Source organism: Pectinophora gossypiella, chromosome 15 (genome assembly GCF_024362695.1).
Source record: "Pectinophora gossypiella chromosome 15, ilPecGoss1.1, whole genome shotgun sequence".
In the NCBI taxonomy this organism is placed as follows: domain Eukaryota; kingdom Metazoa; phylum Arthropoda; class Insecta; order Lepidoptera; family Gelechiidae; genus Pectinophora; species Pectinophora gossypiella.
This window is the reverse complement of record NC_065418.1, coordinates 8,378,181-8,404,888: the sequence shown is the minus strand read 5'-3', so window position 1 is coordinate 8,404,888 and position 26,708 is coordinate 8,378,181. Positions and strand designations below refer to the sequence as shown.

The window sequence follows — 26,708 nt, the reverse complement described above, 5'->3', positions numbered from 1 at the left end:
TTATCGGCCCGAATCGTAGCTTCGACACCCAATCCTACCAACCTAAACTTAAACTTGCAAGTCAAATCCCAAACCACCCGTACAGATAAGGCTCCTACTAAACCCCTATAACTATTCAATTGATCCCACCCCGACTGGCATTTCTCTGCAAATATTTGTTTCAATTAGCACCGGATCCCTCGCGACGATTCACACAAATGATGATCACGGGACCATCGGCAAATTGACACTGTGGTTCTGCGGTACTATTAGATATTATTAACTACTACGTATATTCTAGTGGTTGAGCGTTGGGCTCACGATGCGGAGGTCCTGGGTTCGAATCCCGGTGGGGACATATCACAAAAATCACTCTGTGATCCCTAGTTTGGTTAGGACATTACAAGCTGATCACCTGATTGTCCGAAAGCAAGACGATCCGTGCTTCGGAAGGCACGTTAAGCCGTTGGTCCCGGTTACTACTTACTGATGTGAGTAATCGTTACATGAGCCATGACCCTGACACCAGTGTTGATGAGGCTAGTACTCCACCTCACAACCCACACAATAAGAAGAAGAGCAATATTACGAAGTAGGGTCACGAGCATTAATATGTATACACTTTGGTACCATGTCACATAAAATTTTTTGACAAATTGAACTGTAAGTCTCACTAAATGTCAAATATGTTAGTGCGACAGAGTCCTAAAGTGGGTACATTATATTGCTCATGACTGTACATTGGTATTCACTTATTCTATGGTTTCTATTCCTATTTATGTAATACCAAAAGTTCACAAATATTGCCTCATTCATGAGCCAATAAAATGGATTGCGGTTCGTTACCGTACCCAGTGTGATTGTGATATTACATATTACTGCTATGGTAGCAGCTTGGCTTTTACTGAACCATAACTGAGCGAATATAAGTAGGTACTTAATATAATCAATCGCATATCGTAGAATACACTACACATTGAAATTATCGTACACGCGCATCTGTATGTGTGACGTCCGATGCCGTACAATTGAAGACTAAAGTAAAACCGAGGGGCAGTGAGGTAAACCTAGCTCAGCCGCTGGTGGGGAGCGGAGAGTTGCCGTTCTATACGTAGTACAATTTTTTAATGGAGGAAGTTTTAATTGCAATTCTTAGGGACAGACAGACATTACCTATTTCCAAATACAATTCTCAATCATTACACAACCTAACAGAACTCGTGTTTATAACTAAAAGTTACTCAAAGCTAACCTCAACTAAGTTACTCATAACGGTCACGATGTAAATACTAAAATGTACTAAAATTTCAGAAACGTTCTAAATTAAGCTGGAATTTAGTTTGAAATAGTTCGCCACTGTCCAATTATTTAGACAATTAACTGAGGGCAACTTCCAGACAGGTGTGCCTGAGTGCCCCCAGAGGGTAAAGCTCAGAGTCTGGCAAAGGCAGCCATGTCTAAATAGGCATTAGAATAGTGACGTTCAAAGGCTATGTCGTGGTTATATCAAAATATCTACTAATACAATATTATACAGGGTGTTTGTTAGTGACACCGTAACGAAATTATTTTCAATTCTATACTTCTGAGATGGAAAATTCCACTTGATAATAACTCAGAATAATCAGCTGAATCACCCCTCTCAGTATTTGTTACGATGTCACTTACACCCCATACAAGTACACACAGGTAGCCAAACAAATACGTATGGGTGTTAGTGACACCGTAACGAATACTGAAGAGGATGATTCAGACCATGATTCTGAGTTGATATCAAGTGGAATTTCCTGTCGGTAAATTCATGAAAATTTTAGTGTTTTTTTATTTTTAGCCATACTTTTGCGACTGAAAATTCCATTTGATATCAACTCAGAATCATAGTCTGAATCATCCATCTAAGTTTTCGTTAGGATGTCACTAACACCCTGTAAACAGCATGGTATTATTATCCTAGAATTAGATGCTTTCCTGCAATGCTCAGGGCTTTCTCTATACATAGAGAATCCTAGAAAAATTGGAGGGAGTTCTTTGCCTAGTAGTGGGATATTTTAGATTAGATAAGACAATACAATATTTTTGTCGCGTGTCGATATTCTGATCACCTGTCACCATACGATTCATCAAGACAAAAATGGCTGCAAGTTGTTTTCTCATAGTGTATGTACATGTATTTCGTACTTATAGTTTCCGGCCAAGTAGTTAATGCCATCTGCAGCAAATCTACAATAAGTTACGTCAAAAAGGAAAAAAAACATACTTATAGCTCTACCACAAATAACCACAAAACCATGAATTCAGACTCACGGGGTTGCAAATTTAAGTTACAAATAATCAGAAAACAAAAACGTAATCTACAGCCATTTTTGGTACGAAGTCACAAGATGAACAAATTGTAATAATTCAAGCGGCCTTTTTTAGTCAACTCATTTTGGTGTTATAATTATTTTAAGTACGAGAACAAAACTGGTTTATTAGGCACTCCTAAGTTGTCCCGTAGAAGGTTCTGTAAGCAAAGTGTCCCTAGCTCTAAACGTCGTCATTACTCTCAGACTCTCCATTAAACAATTTACTTTGAGAGCGGCCTTCCACTCGCACGTACTCAACTTGTGACAATCCGGGCTTTTCGGTTCTATTTATTTAATTACTTCGTAGGAACTTGTAGTCCAGTTGCTTGAAAGTGCAACCAATGATTAGAATAGTAGGTACTATTTCGTAGATTTATTAATTTGGTAACACTTACCTATAGCTTACGCTAAGCCAGAGACGTTGGGCGCTTATTCACATCACTAATTTAAGAGCCACGCTCTTGTCGGCGTAGCATTCTTCATGATACTTTTTAAGGAAAAATAGGGTAGTGGTTTCCTTCTTGCCTTCCGCCCCTTGCTAGACAGTGCAAAGTTATACCTAAAGCTTTTTATTTTTGCAATGTACTTCTATTTATCATTATTCATTCATGTTGGCATTGTTGGCCTATCTTGTCCTAGTACTTATCAGGTATACTTATTTTCACTTTTACAACATAATTATCACTATTTTTCGTAACAAACAACCCAAAAAGATATTTAAAAAGGTTTACAAATAAACATACAATCAACGACACAAATAATTATCATTCCAGGACATGTATAAGTACCATACAATAAGGCCGCCTATTGTACTCATTTGATTTCGTTTTGTATTGTATTTTCCTGTTTGTGCAATAAAGTATTTTGTTATGTTATGTTATACGTATCAAGGACAATACGAAACTTGATAGGCCGTCGATTTTACATCGCGCCATATCTATCCAAGGCGAACTTTCGAAAGCCGAGATCCTAGCGTGGGTGCGCTTACGCCACGTCCTGTGTACGATTCTAAAACATTAACTGCATAAACATTTGTGTTTACAATGTAATGCATAAGTCATAATACCTATATATGCCACTATTGTTATTACAGTCATAAACAACAACGGAGTGTAACAATAAAGGATGGTTAAAGATATGAGAATGACAATACTTTGTTTCTATGTTGTAACAGGAGTACGAGGCAACAAAAAACCGAAAAGCTAATAAAATTCAATTAACGGCTCTGCTAAAGATAATAGGCGTGAGTCACATCATATTAGGTATACCTATGTCAATGTGCATACTAAAAAATTTAAACGCAACTTTTACCTATATTCTTTATCTCGTTTTGCTCTATCTAGATGTCTTAAGTAGAGAAATCAGAGCATTATAAACTTTCTAGTTTCAATAACATATTAAAAAGGAACTCTTTTGCATGAGTTAAGTTTCAAGTTTTCAGTTTCTTGTAATCTGCTCGCGTTTAGCCAGGAAGTCAGTTTTACGTTAAGTGAAAATTAACTGATTTGACTAGTTGGAAACTACCCTATATTTTCATTTAGTTTACGAAACTGTTACGGAGCCCTTGAATATTTGTACTTATTTCTAAAGTTCTTTACCGAGTGTGGTACAGGAATCTCATTTTAGTAAAAGTGGCATGTCATACGTTAACTATTAAGGTATAGGCACCTAGGTAGGTAGGTAAACACCTAGATACCTATATAAACAGTAAATAAATCACATACAGGTGCCAAACAATATGCTTTATGTACTATAATCAAAACCTTCTCATATCCGTGTGGTATTCAATATAAATTCTCGCCCGGTTATTGCATGCCGCGGCGATGCATGTGGTCGCATAATACCGCATCTTATGCACTAATATGCGGCTTTATGCGAAAATTCTTGTTACCACCAGCTGTGTTCTGACACTCCTTGTTTCATTATCGTTTGCCTAGAATTTGGTAAAATATTTTAGACAGACAAATAAGCGTCATTTTCCGTGCAGTGTTCAAATTGCAAGATGGTCTTGGGCTCGTATTTTTTAATGGTTCGTCCCGAACTCACGTGCGAAAATATATACCTGTCTCACCTTGCCAATGATAAGTTCTGATGTGTTACGTGAAAGTATAAACTTTCGCATGCGAATCGGAAACGAACTATTCAAAATTACAACTCTTGTGCATTTCTACAAATTACTGTTTTCCCTTTAAAGTAACTGATGGAAGAAGTTAGAACTAGTAGTAATCAAAAACTTTTTGATGTGTAGGTATGAGATCGATTCTACAAAATTTATTAGTAGACCGAACATTGGTTGTTATACTTTTTAGTCACTTCTTGCTTTTGAAGTGGTTCAATACTTTTTCTTATTGTGTGGGTTGTGGGGTGGAATATCAGCCTCATCAACCCTGGTGTCAGGGTTATTATTGAGCTACCAAAGGCCCCTGACATGGCTCATGTAACGATTACTCACTTACATCAGTAAGTAATAACCGGGACCAACGGCTTAACCTACCGAAGCACGGATCACCTTACTTTCGGACAATCAGGTGATCAGCCTATAATGTCCTAACCAAATTAGGGATTACAAAGTGATTTTTGTGATGTCCCCACCGGGTTTTGAACCCGGGGCCTCCGGATCGTGAGCAAAACGCTCAACCACTGAACCACGGAATCCGAGGAGGAGAAGATGCTGTATCTTATAAGTAAATATGCGTGTAATTATTTATTATTATTAGTAGATAGTAAAGCTGTAGTTGTCGCAAGCTTGAGGTTAAGTATTCTAGTGATTTCTTGTAGTGAAAGTTTACGTACATAATAAATTATTCAGAATCAGAATCATTTATTCAACGTAATTATCATGGATAAATTTGTTGAAGGTCAATGTAACATTTGAATTTACGTCATTTCGCAAGGTGTTATGGCTGAGGAGAAGAAATGACAAGAAACTGCAACAGCAACACATCTTTTAAATCAATGAGGGTACATTACAAGTTATTTAATAACTAGAGGAACACATTTAATACCAGACATGTTTATCAGGTAATCATTAATCTTATAATAAGCTTTTTTACATAAAGTAAGCTTCACGTGAGCTTTAAATTTATTCTCTGACAAATTTAAAATATTATCTGGTATTTTATTGTAAAAACGTATACATAACCCCAAAAAAGATGAATTTAATTTACTTAATCTAGAATTTTGAACAACAATTTTATTTTTATTCCTTGTATTGTAAGTATGCCTTTCACAGTTTCTCGGAAGGAGAGATACATTTTAACGCACATACATAATGTTTTCATAAATATATTGACTTGCGACCGTCAGTATATTTATTTCTTTAAACAGCTCCCTTAAAGAGTCCCGACAACGCAGATTATAAATAGCGCTACCAAAGGCAAAAAAGGCAATTATGCAATAATACCGCCGCCTATTTTCCCACTAAAATTACGGTAAAATATCTAGTAAGTAATAAACATGTTGCACCTTATAAAGTACATACATAAACTCATGCTTATTTCCCACCGGGGTAAGCAGAGACTATAGAATTCCATTTGCTTCGATCCTGACACACTTCTCTTGCTTCCTCCACAAGGCCCTTAAACCCCACTTATTTACCTAGTTTTAAATTTCCATAAATTAATGTCATTACTATTACCACAAAAACAGAAACTTTAAGTTTTCCTTTTTTTGTAGGATATAACATGGATGCAAATCAACGGAACACTTTGTTAATGATTTTAGCCACATAATAAATGGAATACAAGATAAAATCTTCGTCTTCTATCGTGTGGGTTGTGAGGTGAATTACCAACCTCATCAACCCTGGTGTCAGGGTTACTATTGAGCCGCCAAAGGCCCCTGACATGACTCATATTACGACTACGTACTTACATCAGTAAGTAGTAACCGGGACCAACGGCTTAACGTGCCTTTCGAAGCACGGATCGTCTTACTTTTGGACAAACAGGTGATCAGCCTGTTACGTCCTAATCAAACTAGGGACCACAAAGTAATTTTTGTGATATGTCCTCACCGGGAATCGAACCCAGGACCTCCGGATCGTGAGCCCAACGCTCAACCACTGGACCATGGAGGCCGTTCACAAGATAAAATAAAACCGGTAATGTCCTGTACTTAATAAAGCTAATTAACCTGAATAAAGTAATTAAAACTTTTCACATTATTTACGTTTGTTGAATAAGCACGGAGGTGCTATAACGGATACACTGCGCTTCGAAGTTACAAACCTGTTACAAGTAAGTAGAAATATTGGCAAGTGCTATGAAATTTTAAGTAAGTGAGTAAGTTCTAAGGTAAGTACCTCAGTGTCAGGAAATGATAAGTCGCTAACCTAATGACTAAGCGCATGTCACATCGCCGACGATGAGCGAGATGTGATTAAAGCTAAAAATTGGATACGAGATGACAAGCAGCAAGAAGCAAGTGTGTAGTTCCCATAGTTGTGTCGCTAAGCTACGAAGGAGTGTTCAAATGCGACTGGCTATTACTCGCACCACAAAATATAATAATAATATAATTAGGTCGTGTACTAGGTTCAAGATAAATTATAAAATTCTGATTACTAAGTATACGATCTACTATGAACCGGCGTGCGTGTATGAAGCGATTGATGAATGTGGAGGAAGCAAGAGAAGCGTGTCAGGATCGAAGCAAATGGAATTCTATAGTCTCTGCTTACCCCGGTGGGAAATAGGCGTGAGTTTATGTATGTATGTGTATGTACTAAGTACAGACCGATCTAAAACTAACGAAAATAATTTTCTTTTTTCAATTTAACTTATTTATGAATTTTAAATAAGAAAGACTTAATAATAATAAGTCCGACAGTTTTTGTATGACATCTTAGTGTGCTTTTTCACACAAATTCCATAATAATTTCGTGTTTAGTAAAAAGTAAGTAACTGATTTGACTAGTTGGAAACTAGCCTATTATAATAAACGTTTTGTGTATCATACATAAACAAGAAAAACAATAAAATATATAAAATTCAATAAACATTGATAGTTCTTGTCGCTGCGACAAACCCAGTGAAGAGACTTTTCTTAGGCAATGCTGCTGCTGACCCGCCAGCTATCAACTATTTACATACGCATTTCCTTTACTATCACGAGATTTATATCTTTTGTTCGTTTCTTGAGAGGGAAAATAGTTGATCAGTAATCGCTTCCTCGCTGGCGGTGGAATAAGTACCTACTGTCCATGTTAAGTCCTTACTGGCTAGTAAGCAGGTGTTGCAAAGAAAGTTTCTTAATTGGAAAAAATATATTTATATCATGATTTTTAATACGTAACTACTATTTTATCTTCAAAAGAAATAAGATAGGATCAGTCTCCTAATGGATTGAATCATAGATGAACATGAATATAATCACTGAGTCGATATGATGAATGGTGCAAATAAAACTACGTGCTATTTTCGAGTTAGTGTGAATCATTCAGCACAAGTACATCATTGGTGATGGTGATTGATGGTGAATGAATACGTGGCTATGGAAATGACGATAACGTAAGCCAAATTAACACACATAACTATACTATCATGTTATTTTTGGTATCATAATTATATTTTAATAAAGTAAAAATTTACATTACATTTATTTATTAACATTTTTTATTAACATTTATTTATTTATTTTTAGGCCGCCTATTGTGCTTATGTTTTTATTCGTATGTTTATGTCCTTTGTATATGTCGTTGTGCAATAAAGTATTATTGATTGATTGATTGATTTAGTACCAGCTTTGGTTCACACCAAAGTATGAATTTTAACATCGAAGGCGCTTTGAGCTTGACGCCAAGCGCGATGAATTGAAAGCCCGACCGCGTACGGCGATCAATTATACATGTTTAAATGTACTCACATGCCCACTATGTGCGAGGATCTTTTCCAATAAGATTGGCTATATAAGCCACATGCGAGCACATGAACGTCGGAGTTGAAGCAGTCGCCGTAGCCGAAATCGGCTGGATCACATCATCATCATCATCATCACCAGCATATCACCTATAATAATTTGTCCATCATGTTTATAAAAGATTTACACCAGACTCAATTACCGCGGACTTAGGACTTAGGTCGGACAGTCGCTTCTGTAAAAATCCGGACCTATAAAATCTTTAGGTTAAGTTATCGGACCCTGTGGAAAACGGGATAATGCTAGGGAAATCATGTTTATAAAGGACTGCGTTCGGATGAAACCCTACTATTAAAGCTATAGAAGTTTCATACAAAATTTACCACCTTTTTTATCCCCCTGGCAGGTTGAAAGTTGCAAAATCCTACGTCCAAAAGGAACGCGCATACAAAATTTTAGACTCCTAGCTCTTGTAGTTTTTGACATTTCGTTATGAGTGAGTGAGTCAGTCAGTCAGTGATCTATAGCTTTTATATTTGAAATTATAAATTATTAAAACTAATTAAACATCAATTTTAAAAATAGGTAACAAAGTAACTATTTCAACCTCTACGACTCAAATTCTAATCAACAATACCTACCGAAAGAAATATTGTCAATAAAATTAATCAAATCAATCAAATATTGAAGGTTGTTATACTATTGATGCCAAACCGTTCAAAGCTCCCATTCACGCAGGTTTTCACTCGATTACACTCGTTCCTAAGTAAAACCATGATCTCATGTTGAAGGCATCTTGTATCTTGTTTGGACCTTCACTGCATTAAGTTTATAGGCCTCCACTGCACCGTACCCACGTGATGTAAGTATTGATATTTAAATAAAAGGAATCCGTGAAAATTTAGCGTTTCATGTACAATCTGATCGTAATGAATTTCATATAGCTATAATATATTTTGTTTTGTTACGACGTTTAACATAACAAAAAATACCTTTATAGGTAAGTAGACACCTACTTTCATAAAATATAATAATCTCATGTGTCTCAGACCAAATTCACCTAACCACCTTTGGGTTATCTTGAAGGTATTATGCCACAAACTCATTGGAAGCCAAACTTACAGTCACTTCTGGTCCCTATCGATAATCTCGACCGACTCGTACGCTAAGGTGATAAATTGAACATCAAATCTTTCTTCATCGTCCGCGTCGTCGCGTCATTATAACAGTGGGGTCGTAAGTCGTAACTGGAAGTCTTCGCGTGGTTGGAAGTTGAGCAATTTACACGGATTAATGTTTGGAACTAAGTTTTATTAGGAGATACTTGCTCCCCGCAACTATCGTGTATCTTGCATGTACCTAAGTACATCTTCTGTAGCCACAGCGGGTATCCCACGGGTTTCGACAAATAAACCAAGTCTGTTGGCTACTTATATCATATCGCGTGATATGTGGATGCCGCTATTGGCAACGCGATAAATAACCCAATTCTATTAAGGTGTTAGTAAAATAACTTTTTTCGTTTGTTTGCTTCGTGATTCAACTTCCATAATTGATCATACCTACTACCTATCAATTTACACGCAATTTATAACTTGTTATTTTTTATATTAGTTCCTAGGTTCATCAATCATACCGCGTCGCTTGTAAACTGTTTCCTCAAGTATGTTATTACGCTACCAGTAACCTATAATTAAATTCATTTTACTTCATAACCTTACCTAGGTTATTTATTATATCAATAGAGATGCGCCGAACAGTGATTTAACCGAATACCGAATATGCGTTTTTGGTGACTCCTCACAACCTCAATATCAGGAAGTAAGTAACCAAAATCACTTGTTCTATTATTATTCATGTACACATCATGTACAATAGGTTGGTAGGTTGAAAATCAGTGTTGCCCTCTGGGTAAATTTTCACTGATCCCTGGCCTTTTTTGGTGAGCTGCGGCACCCATATACCTTTATGTTTTCCAACTAAATATTAATGTGTGTATATTTTAATGTTATAAATGTATATGTGTGTCGTAGGTTTTACCTGAATAAACTTTTTTATTATTATTTTATTATGTACACCATGTTCCTTTATTAAAACTAGCGTTTACTTTGCGTTTGACGACATTCTCACCTGATGGTAAGTGAAGATGTGTCATAAGGTGTTTCACGGTTTACCTAACAAATGTCTATTCATACACTCTAGTTTTTAAGAATTTTAATATATTCTTTATTTTTATTCACCGAATATTTAGCTTCATGTATTCATATGAAGCTAAATATAACAATTCAATGGCGGTAACTAAGGTACTAGAGAGGTGCCGAATATTCGATTGGTATTAGGTATTCGGCATGTTAACCGAATATTTAGCTTCATATATTCATATGAATCTAACCGAATATTTAGCTTATTTAACCGAATATTTATTTAGCTTATGTTAACCGCTGTATGCTTCATATATGAATATATGAAGCCAAATATTCGGTTAACATGCCGAATACCTAATACCAATCGAATATTCGGCACCTCTCTAGTACCTTAGTTACCGCCATTGCATTGTCCACATAAAAGGAACTACAAAATTTCTAGTTCAACTTCCAGGCAAACCTCAAGGAAGTTTTAAAGACGGACACAACTCGAATAAGAAATACAGCAACTTGTTAAATATAAATCACTCAACTCAAACGTTCAAGAACTACTGGGACACGTTTAAATGCTGCACCACAAACCTAAAGCTCAAGCGACATGGAAGAGGTATCGGGAGATTTCCCAAGACGGTTTTTTTTTTGTAATGCCCCATGTCGCATACCGTGCAGGAGTACCAAAGTTTTAATATGAACTCTTGGGAACGCACGCGGTAACGGGTTAAAATATTGCAATTTGACATATGCGTAAATGTCAATTTGCAATACTTTTTAGATGAAATGCTTCGATATGGCCTTTTTAAACCCCCAGGTAGGTAGGTATGTATTGTATTCTCGGTATTATAACATCAGTTTGTGTTCCCTATTTTGGTTACATGCTGATCACCCGATTGAAAGTAAGATGACCTTCGCAAGCCACGCGAACCATTACTTCCGGTTACTTACTAATGTAAGTACGTAGTCGTTACGAGTCATGTCAGGAGAATTTCGCGGCTCAATACTAATCCTGATATCAGGGTTGAAATATTGTTCTACCTCACATCCACACGATAGAAATAGTTAGAGATGAACTGCAGAGTATTGATACTCCCTTTTTTCCATTTCAAATATTTTGTAATAACATAAAGTTTTTAGAAACAGTCCGCATTGGAACAGTGTGGTGGAGTATGCTCCATACCCCCTCCGGTTCAATGAGGGGAAGCCTGTGCCCAGCAGTATGTCGTTTATAGCCTGTGCAGTTATAATTCGTTAGAAACAAAGTCTACTTAGGTAATCTGTGGCAAGAACTAAACTTAAGTTTGGTAAAAACGTTCTGTGGCTATCCTGACGAAGTTTTAATGGAGTGCCGAGCGATAAACTTCACCAGTCTACCAGACCAGAAGACTAAAGAAAAAGTTTGGTTACGTATCTTGATAGAAACGATGACTTTAAAACATACATACATAACATTACTATATCCCAATTGGGGTAGTCAGAGGTACGTCCATCGCAAGATGAACTAAGTACCCACCGAGTTTTCTCTTAGACTCTAGTTTCTATGACAGGTGCCCGTATCGCCGTTTATAATGGTCGAGCCAACTGTGTAGTGAAACTGCAGTAATAACTCATTGGTACAAGTTCGGTACCGGGGTTCAAACCGGCGCTCCCGGTTGGAGAACAAATAAGAAGACATAGTTGGAATCGCACTAGGAACTTCTTCCTAGTGCGATTCTTTCACGCTTCCGTGGAAGAAATGGAAAAATACATAACAGTGAATTAAATATTCACACACACACACACTTCATTAAATAATACAAAAATAGTGTTATCTAGTATAATATTATTGTTTTGTTTTGTTTATTTATTTATCATTTACCTACAGCCATATCGTATATGTATATATATATATATATATATATATTGTTTGTTTAAATGTTGTAAATATTATTAACTAGTGTTACTCATCACCATCAGCCCATTAAAGTCCCCACTGCTGGGGCACGGGCCCTCCCTATGGATGGATAGGGAGATCGGGCCTTAAACCATCACACGGGCCCAGTGCGGATTGATGGTTATTAACGACTGCTAATGCAGCCGGGACCAACGGCTTAACGTGCTTTCCGAAGCACGGAGGAGCTCGAGATGAATTTTTTTTTGTGGCCACCCATCCTATGACCGGCACTTGCGAAAGTTGCTTAACTTCAATAATCGCAGACCGAGCGCGTTTACCGCTGCGCTATCGAGCTCCTCAACTCCTAGTGTTACTAGTTGTAAGATTTTTGTTTGTTTAAGTTTAGTTAATTTTATGTATATTTATAAAGTATTAATCTATGATATAATTCCAAATAGGTACCTATGTTTATATTATGAGCACGGCCGTATGCAACTTGTTAATACTTTCTCATAAGGAACTGCTTTTATCCGTAATACTTGTGAAGTCTCGCAAGACAGTCTAAGAGATCATTAACCTGAATAAACGAAATAGGCATCTAATAGGTCCATTTCCTTTAAAGTGCTAAGTACGTTGCTAATTTCTCCACTTAGAAATTATTTAGAAATAATTTCTAAGTGGAGAAATTAGCAACGGATACTACATGCGCTTATATTTTCACTTAACACCGTGTTCTAAATATAGCAAACCAGTATGGCCACTTGGATGTATCCTATTTCACTTTTATCTTTGCTTTTAATAGCAACAGTTGCAATTGAGATACATAATTGATCAAAGAAGCGGGGCCTGTTAGTTGATCTGGTAATCTTGTATTGTAAATAAAATGTTTGTTTGTAACCTGCGATTGATACCAATTTCTTCTTTGTTTGCAGGGTTTTTCATTTCTCTTCGGGGTTACCAGTTGTAAAATTATGACATGAGTTTACAAAAAAAAAGCCCTAGATTTTTTTCCGGAAAAAAACACAGACTCTTTGTTTTTTTACAGATTTTTTTAGTTTTTTGTTTACAGAAAGCAGTTGATCTTGCGATGGATGTACCTTTAACCACCCCAATGGAGATATATATGAGACTGTAAGTACATATATTATAAGGTGAAGTTGGGCTGTCCGTTTAGCCTGGTTTGTCTTAACGAAAATTCTAATAAATCTAGTTGCTTAATTAGATGAAAAAAATATAGATTTCCTTTTTTCAAGGCGGGTTATGTTGAAAATCAGGCCCGGACGTAGGGTCCAAACATGGAGACGTCCGGGAAACACCAGACTGTTGGTAACCCTATTTCCGCAGACGTATTTCTATTTTACGATGCATAAATTCGCGTCAATTCAATGGTTCGCTTGCAAGTTGATTTACTATATATATATAATATGTACCCACCCAAATAATACGTAAGCTTATACTTAGTAGTTGCATGTAGAGGTGCAACCACCAATAATAATAATTAGATCTCAATTCAATATCTACTCTATAAGCTCTATACTAAAGGTAAAAAAAAACTAAATTCAAAGAAAACCTTGTAAGTAATAGTCAATAATAACCTTCACCAGATACGTTATCAGAATGATAAGGCAATTTAAATATTGGTTACTTCTGTAATATAAGTACAGGATGTGTTAGTGACAATGTTTCAGACCATGATTCTGGGTTAATGTCAAGTGGATTTTTTAGTCGCAATTTTTTTTTAAATTTTTAAATTTATTTTCAGATCCATGCTTTAGCGACGGAAAATTTCACTTGATATCAACTCAGAATCATGGTCTGAATCATCCCTCAAAGTTTTCGTTACGATGTCACTAACACTCTTATGATTATATATATGGGATTGGTGACTGGTGAGTGGCGACTAGCCAGTTGGTGCATACATAATTCGAAGACAAAATGCATCACAATTTATAATAAAACAAGTTAAAGAGGAGTTATAGTCGCGGAGGCCAATATTTTATCTAGAAGGTTATACTTGACCGGGTCATGCGGAATGATATGCATCGTAGAATGTTCTGAAATTCATCCTTATCTATGCTTGAAAAACGCTATACTTACTTGAAAGAATATGTGAGGACATTACCAGTCTTATTTTTAGTCACTGGTACTTACACCAAGACGCAAATTTTAAATAGCATTGTATTGTATTGTATTTTATGATCTATTTCTAATTATTATTTTAAAATACATACATACATACATAAACTCACGCCCGTAATCCCTAATGGGGTGGGCAGAGCCACAAGTAATCAAAGACAACTTGCAGCCACTGTTATTATTTTAAAATTACTATTTTATTTTGTATAATTGGATTTTATATTGTAATGGATTTTGTTTTTGCCTTTAATAAAGAATTATTATTATTATGCGTGGAATAAGTTATTGTTTGGCGAAGGTACTTATTAAAAATAAATACATCATCGCACATAGTTCAATAAAATATTAAAATAATTACTATCAAACGACATTATTCCTTAACCTGGCACAAAAACAGATGTTTCGAATTAAAATTAAAAGTTAATCCGTTTGACGGAACGCCTTAGGGCGGGTCCGGTAAGGGCCGATGAGGTCCGATTACGTATTATGCAAGCAGTGCATTGTCCGGTGCATTATCTCTCGGATTTATCTCCTGCGCACGTTCAGAGATGCAGATAAGATCTTGCGAAACGTGGACAATATCCTTCCTTATCTTAGGGTGTAATTATGTGAAAGCGTAATGAATTTATGATCGTATATATGGTCACAAAAAGCCTTGTCCGCGGGTCCACTGTCGGAATATGTTTTTGCATGTCATTATCAAGGTAGACTTTATTATAATTATCGGGTCAACATTACGTTATCATATATGAGTAAACTTCAACACGGTCATAAATATGGTAGTTTTATGTTCGTTTTCATACATAAAATATAAGTTGCATCAATAGGTATAGCTGGCTGGCTGGCTTACTGCGCTACGCTGCGACGTACTATTGCCTACTGTTGTCTAATGCCCAAACCAAAACAAATTCACTTATTACTTAGGTTTACATCATCTTTGCGAGGAAATTACTAAATAGCGCGCCGTGAACAACTTTGTTAATCGTTTCCAATCAACGAACACAAATAGGCTACGAGCCTCTCTCAGCGTATTACATAAAATTATAATCCTCTCGCTTGAAGGCATAACTTATCATCGTTTCGAGTAAATTCAATATTGAAACGTAGTGGTAATTTTAATTTACTGTGCAAACAAGTTAAAAATGGCTCCTGAGTCCTGACTTCTGAGATTGCCGTCAGAAAATTATAGATAGTTGGTGCACCCTTTCATTATAAGTTGTTACATCGGCCTCTAATTGCGACTTGCTACTTCGTCCGTGAACTATCCCATCTTCACTCGTGCAATTTTATTTTTTAAAAGGATATGCCCGGTGTTTATAAATGTAACTTATTTTTACTTGTTGGCCGGTACTTAGTACGTGCAGTGATTAGAACATTGCGATTTTAAATGTAGCGTAGCAGAAGTAGGTGCATAAAATAAAGGAGTGACTGTTCTTTTTTGATGTTAAATAATGATAGTAATAACATTGCTCATAATAACTTTGAAACATTTTTAGCAAATAGTTAAGTATCCGTTTCTCAGTTCGTCAGTAGAATACATGGCAAAAAGAATGGAGTCTTATTACTTATCTAGAAGCCATTGCACCCAACCGGATCCCGTGGCGAAGAATGCATACCAATGCAGAATCTGAATAAACATACGTTATGGAAGAACAGTACAATTTACATTTAATTAGTTTGCTTTGCAAAAAGTCGGAGGTGGACGCGAACGTCGAGTCGCGAGACGTTTCTGTTTTTGTGCGATCGTTTCCCTGCTTGTTAAATAATTATACCCATCTTGATATTATATTTATCTGCCGGCGAAAAGTGAGTAAGTAGTTGAAATACATAACGATGATCGTTAAATAATGACATAACATACAATATAAGCTCACGATTCATCGTAATTGGGGTAGAGGTACGGTCACGAGTACTAATATATATACACTATGATACCATGTCACACTAACTTTTTTGACAAATTAAACCGTAAGTCTCATTAAATATCAAATATGATAGTGCGACAGGGTTCTAAAGTGGGTACATGATATTGTTCATGACTCATGCCTGTACGTCCATCGCAAGATAAACATTACCCACATGAGCCGAGCTTTCTGATCAAATAATGTTCTAATAAGTATATGCACGAATACGTTTTGTCTATATACCTCTAAAATCGCAACAATTCAAAATTAATTCATAATTGTTTTGATTTTTAGATAAAATCAAATTAAATGTAGGCATTTGTTTCATAGAATCTTTGGAACGTTTAAGTTTCTTTAAGAATATCCACCTGTCGTTTTATCTCTGTAAGTAGAACGTAAGCGCCGGCCAATGATTTCTATGTTGGCGTACTCATATATGTCAAATAAGATTGCCAGTTGCTTATACACGGGACGTAATAGAAATGTATTATGCTCCTTAATATGTATGAGACGGATCAACCATAAATAGAAAGGTACTTATCAATCACGCTATCGTGACGCTCTCTTCGCTTCTGACTGGACGACATGTTATTGACATAGAATGAGGAATAATACTACGCATAGAACGGCAACTCTCCGCTCCCCACTAGTGTCGGATCTATGTTTACCTCACCCCCCTTCGAACACTGTTTAGACATGAATCGTATGGCGTCAGGCGTCAGACACACATATGCGGGTTTACGATAACGTCTATATGTGATGTCTGTGCAAAACGAGGTTGTTTGTATGAAGTGTCCGGGGTATGCTATCGATCTACCAGAAAATAATAACAAATTGATTGATTCTGTTTTATCATTACAAAATTAAGAAGTAAATGATCGCTATGAGAAAATCTTCAACAATAGCCTCGTAAAAATGCTAATAAAGTCAATGGATAGTAATAAAAAATCTTGAATTGATGATAGCATTATAGTAGCAAATTGTTAAGCAATTAAAATAAATGGCTGCACTTAAATGTAAGCGATTATGTAACTTAAAATAAGAACTAAAATTGATATTATAAATTCACTTTTAAAAGATCTGTGAAAGAAATAATAGATAATAATATTTTTATTCAATTCTGAATGAATTGCTCTAATTTAAATTCAATGAAAAAATGAATTAAGTAGTACATTACAAATGATAACAAAAGAGTAACGGCCCCGTGGTCCAGTGGTTTGAGCGTTGGGCTCACGATCCGGAGGTCCCGGATTCAAATCGTGGTGGGGACATATCACAAAACTCACTTTGTGATCCCTACTTTGGTTAGGACATTACAGGCTGATCACCTCATTGTCCGAAAGTAAGATGATCAGTGCTTCGGAAGGCATGTTAAGCCGTTGGTCCCGGCTATTACTTACTGATGTAAAGTAGTCGTTACATAAGCGATTTCAGATCTTTGGCGGCTCAATAATAACCCTGACACCAGGGTTGATGGGGTTTGTAATCCACCTCACAACCCACACGATAGAAGCAGATAACAAAAGAGTGTCAGTTAATGATATTTCATTTGAAAGCGATAGATAGTAATTGTTCGTAATAGGAGCTGTCATCTGTAAAGGAATAAATGCAGATGAATGAGAGATGTAAGCGATCACGGATGCATCCAATTTATATTTTACTGGGCTACTTGAGAGCTGAGGCTGTAAGATGCTCCGCCAGTGATTTATCGTATCCCGTAGTAACTCTAGAGGATGTACGTGTACCTTGAATAATTGCTGCTTTAAAACTATTGAATCATGTACAGGTTTAGAAAAAGAGAGTAGGTAAATAATGCTGCTCCTGATTGTATGAAAACTTGATAATTCATTTTTTTTTAACTCTATGATGCTATGATACAGATATCCCCCATGTAATATCCACACAATTGCTGAAAGCCACGTGATATCAATTTTATAACTGTACGTTTGAATAAAATGCAAAATAACAGCACTGTTGATTAATTGGAAAATACCAAAGTTGTATAAAAATATAAGTTTAAACAACTAAAATCCGACTACGGAAAAATCACGCTCTAAAAAGTATGAAATAATAAAATGGGTATGTTTCTCTGAAATTCTTCCGAAAAGTGATGTTAAGAAGATAGCTGTAGGTATCTAGTCGTATACCGTGGTAGGCAAACTCTTAAGACAATTAATATGACATTATATACATACGTAGCCGTCAAACACATAACCCTTCTTTTTGCTTCACAACAGTTGGGTAAAGCTACACTACACTTCTCTGCCTTTCTGATGAAGCAAGAAAGTAAGTAGGTATATAAAATAGTTTTAAACCTTTGGCTCTCAATGTTCCTTCGTTTTAAACAAGCTTAATGGTGAGCAGTATATTAAGTTTGAATAAACTCAAGCCTTTCGGCATTTAAATCACTTGTCTATCATTTAAAGCTGCATCTAGCAATCCAGCCGGTACAATGGTAGAGGCTAATAAAAATGCAATTCTCGTAATGCACTGACTATATTTACTACCTTAATGTCGTTGCTGCACTGATGCACCCGATGAATACCTAATGCAGAATGCGCCAGCCGCTTTGCAAATAGACAGACGGTAAAAAAAAGCTTGTGGATTGAATGGTAAACGCTGGATGATATAATGTGTTTTATGTTATAACTAAACAAAGGTTTTAAATACAAAGTTAGAAATATTATTCAAATGTAAATAACGATACGTACCATATCTTATATGAATGTACTCGGAATGCCTCACAAAGGCTGTTTTTATTTAAACAACGAAAAATTAGGAGTCAGAATAGTAATATAAGTATCTTAGAGGTCTTTTTATCAGAGCCTACGAGCAGAGAATCATATTTGATTTATGCTTTCATTCACAACAGCATCACATCTTAGGCTGTAGTGGGTGGGGACATGAATTAAATATGATTTTTTATCATTTTATCAGTTTTAGTCAGTCTTGATCGATGGGGCTGGCATAACAAAATTTTGTTAAGTAAATAAAAGACCAAAAAAAATTATGGTTTTTGTTTAGGTCCATGCGATGATCTAATGTTAAGAGTTTATATTTTGTTAAACTGCAGTAAAATTTGTATACTTTCTTACATTGAATTAAATGAGCCGCTCGTATTTACAATACTCAAACACAATTAAATTATCATGATATTTAACTACTCAAAACTTATGAATCACACTCATCGCTATCATAATACAAAACCAATTTATATCAACATCAAATATGAAATATAGTAGAGTAAAGTGTAAATAAATCTACTTGTAGATTGACACGTACGAACCTGTAAGCAAATTGACGGCGTCTCCACCTTCTTTGGCCACTCGAAGCACTGTCCAAAGAGGAGGACCATCCACTGCCATCACCAGATCTCAGAGCAGTATTCCTTGCCTCCGTGGTCCTGGCACTCTCCAGCAAAATGGCCGTATACTTGGTGATCAGCATTGTTCATAGTTTCACTATCACCATGTAAAAGCAACTTTCGATTATTTTCGATGAATCACTCGAGGATTTAAGTTTTACTGATAGATACAGCCTAAGCAGTTTCGTTTGTAATCTTGGCACTAAATCACTCACTTGAAACTTAACAAAATTTAGGACATGACTGTAAAGTTATTTTCTAAAGCAATAAAGGACAAAATATAGATGTAAAATCGTAACTGATTAATAATAGGATGTTAAACAATAGGCTTGAATTCAATGACAAAGATTTCACTTCTAATATTGAAGCTATTCCAAGTGCAACATCGGAAAGCAGCCAGTGGACTGAGAGCCGGACGCTCCGTCATGCCGCGTGACCACCACATATTATTAAACCCTCTGACTAAACAACGGGATATCGTGAATTACCCGGCACTCGAAAAGCACCGGAATTTCTTTTCGAAATACTATTATTTTAGTCAAGTACCCTGGTGACCTTCAACAACCTGTGACGGCGTAAAACAAACATCTTTGCTAATTTAAAAATAATTCATTTAATATCGTTAAAGTAATAAAAAATAAAAGGCAGCTTTGTAATTCGTCTGAATACTGGAGCTGCAGCCATTTTATGTGTCTAGATGACATAAAACGACGCTTCCCTCTCTTTAATCTGCATTTCATATAACAGACAAATTTAACTCTTCGCAAGCATAAATTAACTACCCATTTATGTATAAACGTTTATCACAGTGAAATGAGGAAGCTATAAAAAATGAAGTGCATAGGGACGATTCTCAACTACGTTTATTCCCTAAGTTTTGTTCAATCTTAAATAGCCTCTTGGAAAGTTGGGAAGCGTTCAAAGCGAAATCTTAAAAAGAAACAATCGATGTGGCGTATCTACCGGTGATTGTTTGAAGGGAAGAGGCAATTAGAAGACAAAACTACAGTGTCATTGGCCAGAAGGAATTTCTCCTACAAACAATGCGAATAGAAATAGCTACCGAGAATAGTGCGGCGACAAAGTAATTGCTATTTAGCTCAAGGGTACTGTCTACATAGGCCGTGTTTGGCACTAAATTGCTGAAACACTCCGCTCAAATTACGTAGCAGTAGGTAATTTAGTTTGTCTGCACTACAGTCTAAAATTACTTTTATTTCCTGTAAGACAAAGGCAAAGAACTCATCTAAGTATTCGTACAATTATTGATGGTTATAAAATAACTAGACCAATTTCTCGTATCTGATAACCAGCATCCAGTCTTTCTTTAAAATATATCAATTAAGGCTCAGTCTTCCATGGCTAACCAACCATAGTGACTGAAGACATGGGCCGCTCGCCAGTAACGGAGTGCTTATCTTCAAGATCTACTCAGATAATTGCGAGACTTCGCATTTGCTTGGTTATAAACGGCTTTATCGAAATGATCATCTCTTTTGAACTGTCCTTGCTGACGCAAGTGATCTGAAGTATTTTAAATCTGTATTGTATTTTTGTATATCTAATGCTTCCCTACACTGTAGTTATTCCCTCGATTTTTATTTCTTTTTAAATAACAAAGTCTTGGTCCGAATAATTTTATAGTTAGTTGACTAATATGAATTATTTAAGTAATAGTTCGCTATAATATCCTAATATACTTATTTATCGACCTATTTCGCAATACATAGTTCAAACAGATGCACCTTACGTTTTGTAGTTTTCACCACTTTAGTTGATTAGATATTTAAAAATATATTTTGCTACGAATATTATGTCATTATTATGTATAACAGTCATCCGTAGTAGTTTCCAAGTTCGAGGCTAGATCTATTACAATCAGGAACTGTTGTTTCTACCATACATGGTCTGCGTCGTTTCGCTGGCTATTTGTTCCTCCATATATGGTAATCATCAATAAAGTGGTGACATTTTATGTTATAGGTCAGAATGGTCACTTGCTCTACTACAATGTGAACTTTAAGTTTTTCAAAATGTAAATTGTGTTGCATAGCATAACCTCCTAGATAACAAATATGGGATAAAAGTATCATTAAATTAAATTGACAAACCATGTATGAAAACTACACTAAGTAGTTGCAGTAACTAAATGAAAACCTACTTAGGTAGAAGCTAAGAAAAGATAGAGAGATGCCTTGGGTACAGCCGTGAAAGAGACAATGAATACCTGACAGGACAAGAAGAAATAGAAACAGAAAATGTTGGCACTAATACTTAGCAATACGACAACACAAACTACGAAAAACGGGGACTTTATAAGAATATTGATGAGTAATGGATGAGTACTAACGGTACAAAAATACCAATAAGGAAAGAATGTTGACTTTATCTACATTGATAATGCTGTTGCAGTAAATGCACCGTGCATAAGTAGGTAATTACTTAGTAGTCTTTTTATAGGTGGGTGTTAGGTATGCTAACGTAAACAAATAAGCAATTATGAGAATAATAATTGTATTTATACCACGTTGCATTTGTGTAAACATTACAAAGAAACATAAACAGTATTATTTACAAGACTGGAGTCGTTATGTAGGTACATAATATCGATTGAGTTGTAAGTAGAGGCCCAGTTATTTTATTACGACCCGCATTGGGTGTGGTGTAAGAATTTAATACTTTGAATGCTGGGAACATGAAGTATGTAACTCAGTAAGTATAGATATATACACTCAGTATTACTAACATATATTTATATCTATAAAGTAAGAGAAAAACACATTTGAAATTGCCTGCCTGCTTAAATTTAAGAATTTTAATAAGCACAAAAAACAAAAAACAGTATTTTGAGAGAACCTTCGGCGAAGATAAAGTGATGGTCACAAGGATAATATAACGACTTCCTGGGAACAATTGACCGCCTGCATTTGACGCCGCAGTGGCCCTAACCGACCTTTATTGCTTCATGGAACCTACAACATCTTCCAAATTAATGTCAATGAGTTTTTAGGAAGTCCTGTGCTTACCATAAGTCAAACGAAATATTGAACTACAAATAAGTAGGCGGCGATTAGATCACCGCTATTCGACGACTAGTTAAAAGTAAATCACACCAAATTCTACAAAAAAGTAATGATACACAATTTGTATTTGAGGGAAAATCGCGTGCCACGCTCGCGCTACTTATTTTGTCTACATTTGGAAACGTCAATGAACTTTAATTAAACAAACCACATACACAGTGCAATAGAGTCACAATAATAGCGCACAATCACGAATTTCGCACTACGGAACACTCAAGACAAATTGCACCAGACAAGAATGTTATAGAATTAACCGGAGCAGAAGCGTGCGACGCACTTGTCCAAAGAATGCGCAAGTGCGACACCTCATAAGTGCGGATATAATATTCGCGGTATTTTCGCACTGCGCACGCGCCGCGCGCCGATCACGATCGTCCGTTCTGAGACGTCTGCGCGAGCGCACTGCCACTCGCCTGGCACTCGGCACGCACCCTGCAGGACGACGTTTAATTTGAACTTGTATCGCGAACGGGATGCGAATTTCGTCGACGTTTTATTGGGTTACGGACGATACCACGTGAACGGTAATTCCGAATACCTTATACAGGGTTTTTGACCTTTCTTCAAAGCAAACAATAACATATGCTGCGACTTGTTTCCTATTTGAAGCTGGCGTGCGGCGACTGCAACGAGTGAATCGTAAACGAAAATAAAAACAAAATCACGACCCTTTAACTCATGAAATATACACATAAAGTCGGCAAACCTTTTGATATTTAACCCGTTCCTGATACAAGGGGGCTTTTTCTCCATCCATTTTTGCAATAAAAAAGCTCACAGCAGCCTTAAAAGGGATGTGATCTCGAAAAATGTTATACAACTCTCCTTTTCAAAGGGATGGGGACATTATGTGGAATAAAGTTATCTGGACATAGCCTTTTATAGCTCGCAATCGTGAATCGTATTGCAAAAAAGGTCAGTTGGAATGAGTTGGTCATTACATAGACCTCGCTAACGTTCGAATGAAAGTCAAATTTTATTTACGGGCCCTTTTTGTCTCGTTAATCTTGTTAAAATACATTTGGTATAACGTTTATTGCCATTGTGTTTATTGCTAGCATTATCTTTTAGATAATTGAGTTAACGCAAGTCGTAGTCAAATTAGAATGGGAGAAGCATTAGGTAGGTTCTGCGTTGGAAGGTTTTAATTCGGCGTTCCAGGCGTTAAAAAAGTGTGGCTGGTTCATCTGATGAAAATTATATCAGCTTTACCTTCAGCGAAATTCCTCTGGGAGCGGTCGAATGGCTAATGAACCTTGGGCTATGAATACATATTGGTGCATTAGAGCGTGCCAATGATACTGCATAATTAATTGCTGCCTCTTAAGTCTTGCACTGAGACGTGTTTCTGTGGGAATGACTTTGGAAAACGGGATGAAGCGATTACGGTAATATCATGCTGATATATGCGGAAATAATACACTAATCCTTGATGTGTTTATCTCCAACACTTAAGCCCGGGTTAAGGCTTTAAGCAAGCATCTCCTCGACGCGATCTCTTTAAATAAACAAATCGATGTTTGAGCATAGGGAGCTCCATGTTAACGAAATTAGTAATTTTGTCATAGTAGTAATTCCTTATGTTTAGAACTCAATATGAGCTGTTAAATCTTAAAAGAAATATTTACAAAACGAACACATTTTTTACAAGGGGAAACTCTAAAAAGTTCCGATCTCTATGAATATTCTTACCTAATTAATTTAGCACTGGGCGCAGAGCTAAATTGTTAGTGCGATGTAAATTGATACGAATAAACGACTTCAGAGTCTATTAAAGATTTGTGGGATGCGAATGTTATAGAATTTCTGATAATTCATTGCTTTATTGACAGTTACCTAATATCCGATAATTAAGGGGAAAAAGCTTCATTACACTCGTATGATCGATATTACCAGTTATTTAGCACACAATGGTAACTTATGTTATTGTTTATGACGTATTTTTATAAGTATGTAAAAGATTTACGAACGAAAAACCAGTAGGTACCTCCTTGATAAGTCGGAGCACTGATTACTGCAAGTTTATCTTGCCTTATCGTTTTTTCACCCATATTGCTAACCTATAAATAGATTCAACGGTTTTTTGCACACATTTACAGCGCTACTAGGTATAAAACTGTTACTGTAAAAAAATACGGAAACGAATATCATATTTCAAATAGTACAAACAAACTCAGTCAATGTAGTTTTAAGATTCATATTTCACATTGCAATAGTGCCTCTTACTTATAATGCTATATATACGGTTCAAGGTAATTCTAACACTTTGAACCTTAATTGCAATTCCATTTTCGAATGCAATATTACTATGAATTATGCAGCCTTACGAATTATGTCCTGCCTACAAGCTACATGAAACTATAGACTAATATTTACTTACTAACTAACTAACAGATTTTGACGTCATATTCAGTTGATAAGATTTAGGAAAAGCATTGTCCTACAAGGTCTACGCGTAAAGCTAAATGAGCTGGGACTAATAGTCTATATAATTTAAAATGTATCATTATTAGCATTCTGCATTCTTGTCTATCTAAGGCCAGATCTTTAAATTCTTTATCAGACACGACGTTCGCATTCTCTTTAATTTGTTTTATTTGCTTTGTTTTCCCTTCCTCTTGTTCCCTCTTATCTTCCCCTGCATGATGTTTTTAATAAATTCGTCGTGTCTTATTAAGTGTCCAATCATCTTGCGTCTTCGATTTCTTTCAATATTTTGTCTCCTTTACTTTACTCTTAAAAATATAAAATGGGCACAAGACAAAATTTATATTTTATATACGTAATTCTTCGTAAGATTTAAGGCTCTGTTCTATCTATCTATTCAGCCTGTGTCCACCCACTGCTGGGTATAGGCCTCCTCTCTTCCACGCCATCCTTTCCGGTCCTGTGCAAGTCTCATCCATTGCTTTCCGGCGTACCTCACAATGCCATTTGACCATCGGGCTGGTGGTCTGCTTCGATATCGCATACCATCCCTTGGCTACCATTCAGTAACAGCCTTAGTCCATCTGTTGTCTTCCCGTCTTGCCAAGTGTCCTGCCATCTCCACTTAAGCCTAGCGATTCATATACCTACATTTTGGACTTATGTGCGTTCACTTTATGAAATTGTAGAAAAATGAATGAATCAAATACTACATACACATACAGCGGTCAAGTTTCCTCAGTTTGTTGTCTCTACAGCGTTTAATGATACGTTTCCAGGTACAGTCGCCCACATGTCGGAGTCGGTTCAGCGTAATTCTAACCACGTAGGTGGCCTATCATTTGACGTTTTTTATATTTTGTTTTAGGTACCTATTCAATTGATCTGTAATTCGATTCCATCGGTTTTGCCTCAGTAGCGGAACCAATAGATACGTATTGGCTAGATTTTCTGGACGCGAGAACATGTTGACTACGTTGTTACGTAAGTAAAATAAAGATATTTCAAATTAAGTACTTCATACATTTAATTGAGTGGGTAGATTCACATGTCATCTTGCAGCCACTTTGGGTATTATTGTCCTAAGATCTAAGATTGGGAATTTTTATCACGTTATACGTTACAAGATCCCTTTCGACTTCTATCAGCGCAGGAAGTTTGTCTTTGGAAAGTGCGAAGTTTTGATCAATACTATTCTCAATACCATTATAGAGAAATATTAAACGTACATCAGTAAACTTCTGCCCTTTAGTTCAAATTCCTATCAAATGACGGAATGGCGGGCGTGTGCCGTGAACCTTGTATGAGGAGTGTCCACTAAGGTATTTCATTAAAGGATTGTAACGTATTTAGTCGAGAAATTGACCGTAGAGACATTCCAATCCAAGGTTGAGTATGACTCATATACTTGTTATTAAGTATATTTTGTTCCCGTATAAAACTTGTAATTCACGAATAAAAATGTCAAGTTGAAGGAAAAATTTAAATATAACACTTTCCCGTCAACTTGATATTTTTATTCGCGAAAAAAATGTTAAGGAGAACTCATAATTTTGTTTACTTCCAGATGAGGACTTATATCATACTAGCGCGACCACGT

General features: G+C 36.1%; 1 protein-coding gene across 6 annotated transcripts in view; it reads right to left on the bottom strand.

Annotated features, from left to right (window-relative positions):
- LOC126372957 (protein sprint) overlaps nt 1-26,708 on the bottom strand; it is a 207,538-nt gene that overhangs the window by 103,194 nt on the left and 77,636 nt on the right. The window contains exons 1-2 of one of the 6 annotated variants that reach the window (XM_050018875.1): nt 22,625-23,069; nt 19,521-19,856 (exon numbers count right to left, since the gene is read on the bottom strand). The exons of 1 other annotated variant lie outside the window; for it this stretch is intronic. In XM_050018875.1, coding sequence (XP_049874832.1) covers nt 19,521-19,681 — 161 coding nt within the window. In that variant the 5' untranslated portion in view covers nt 19,682-19,856; nt 22,625-23,069. Of the gene's footprint in view, nt 1-19,520; nt 19,857-22,624; nt 23,070-26,708 lie in introns of those variants that run through there. 4 more of the 6 variants (XM_050018878.1, XM_050018879.1, XM_050018877.1 and 1 more) reach the window with 4 other exon arrangements.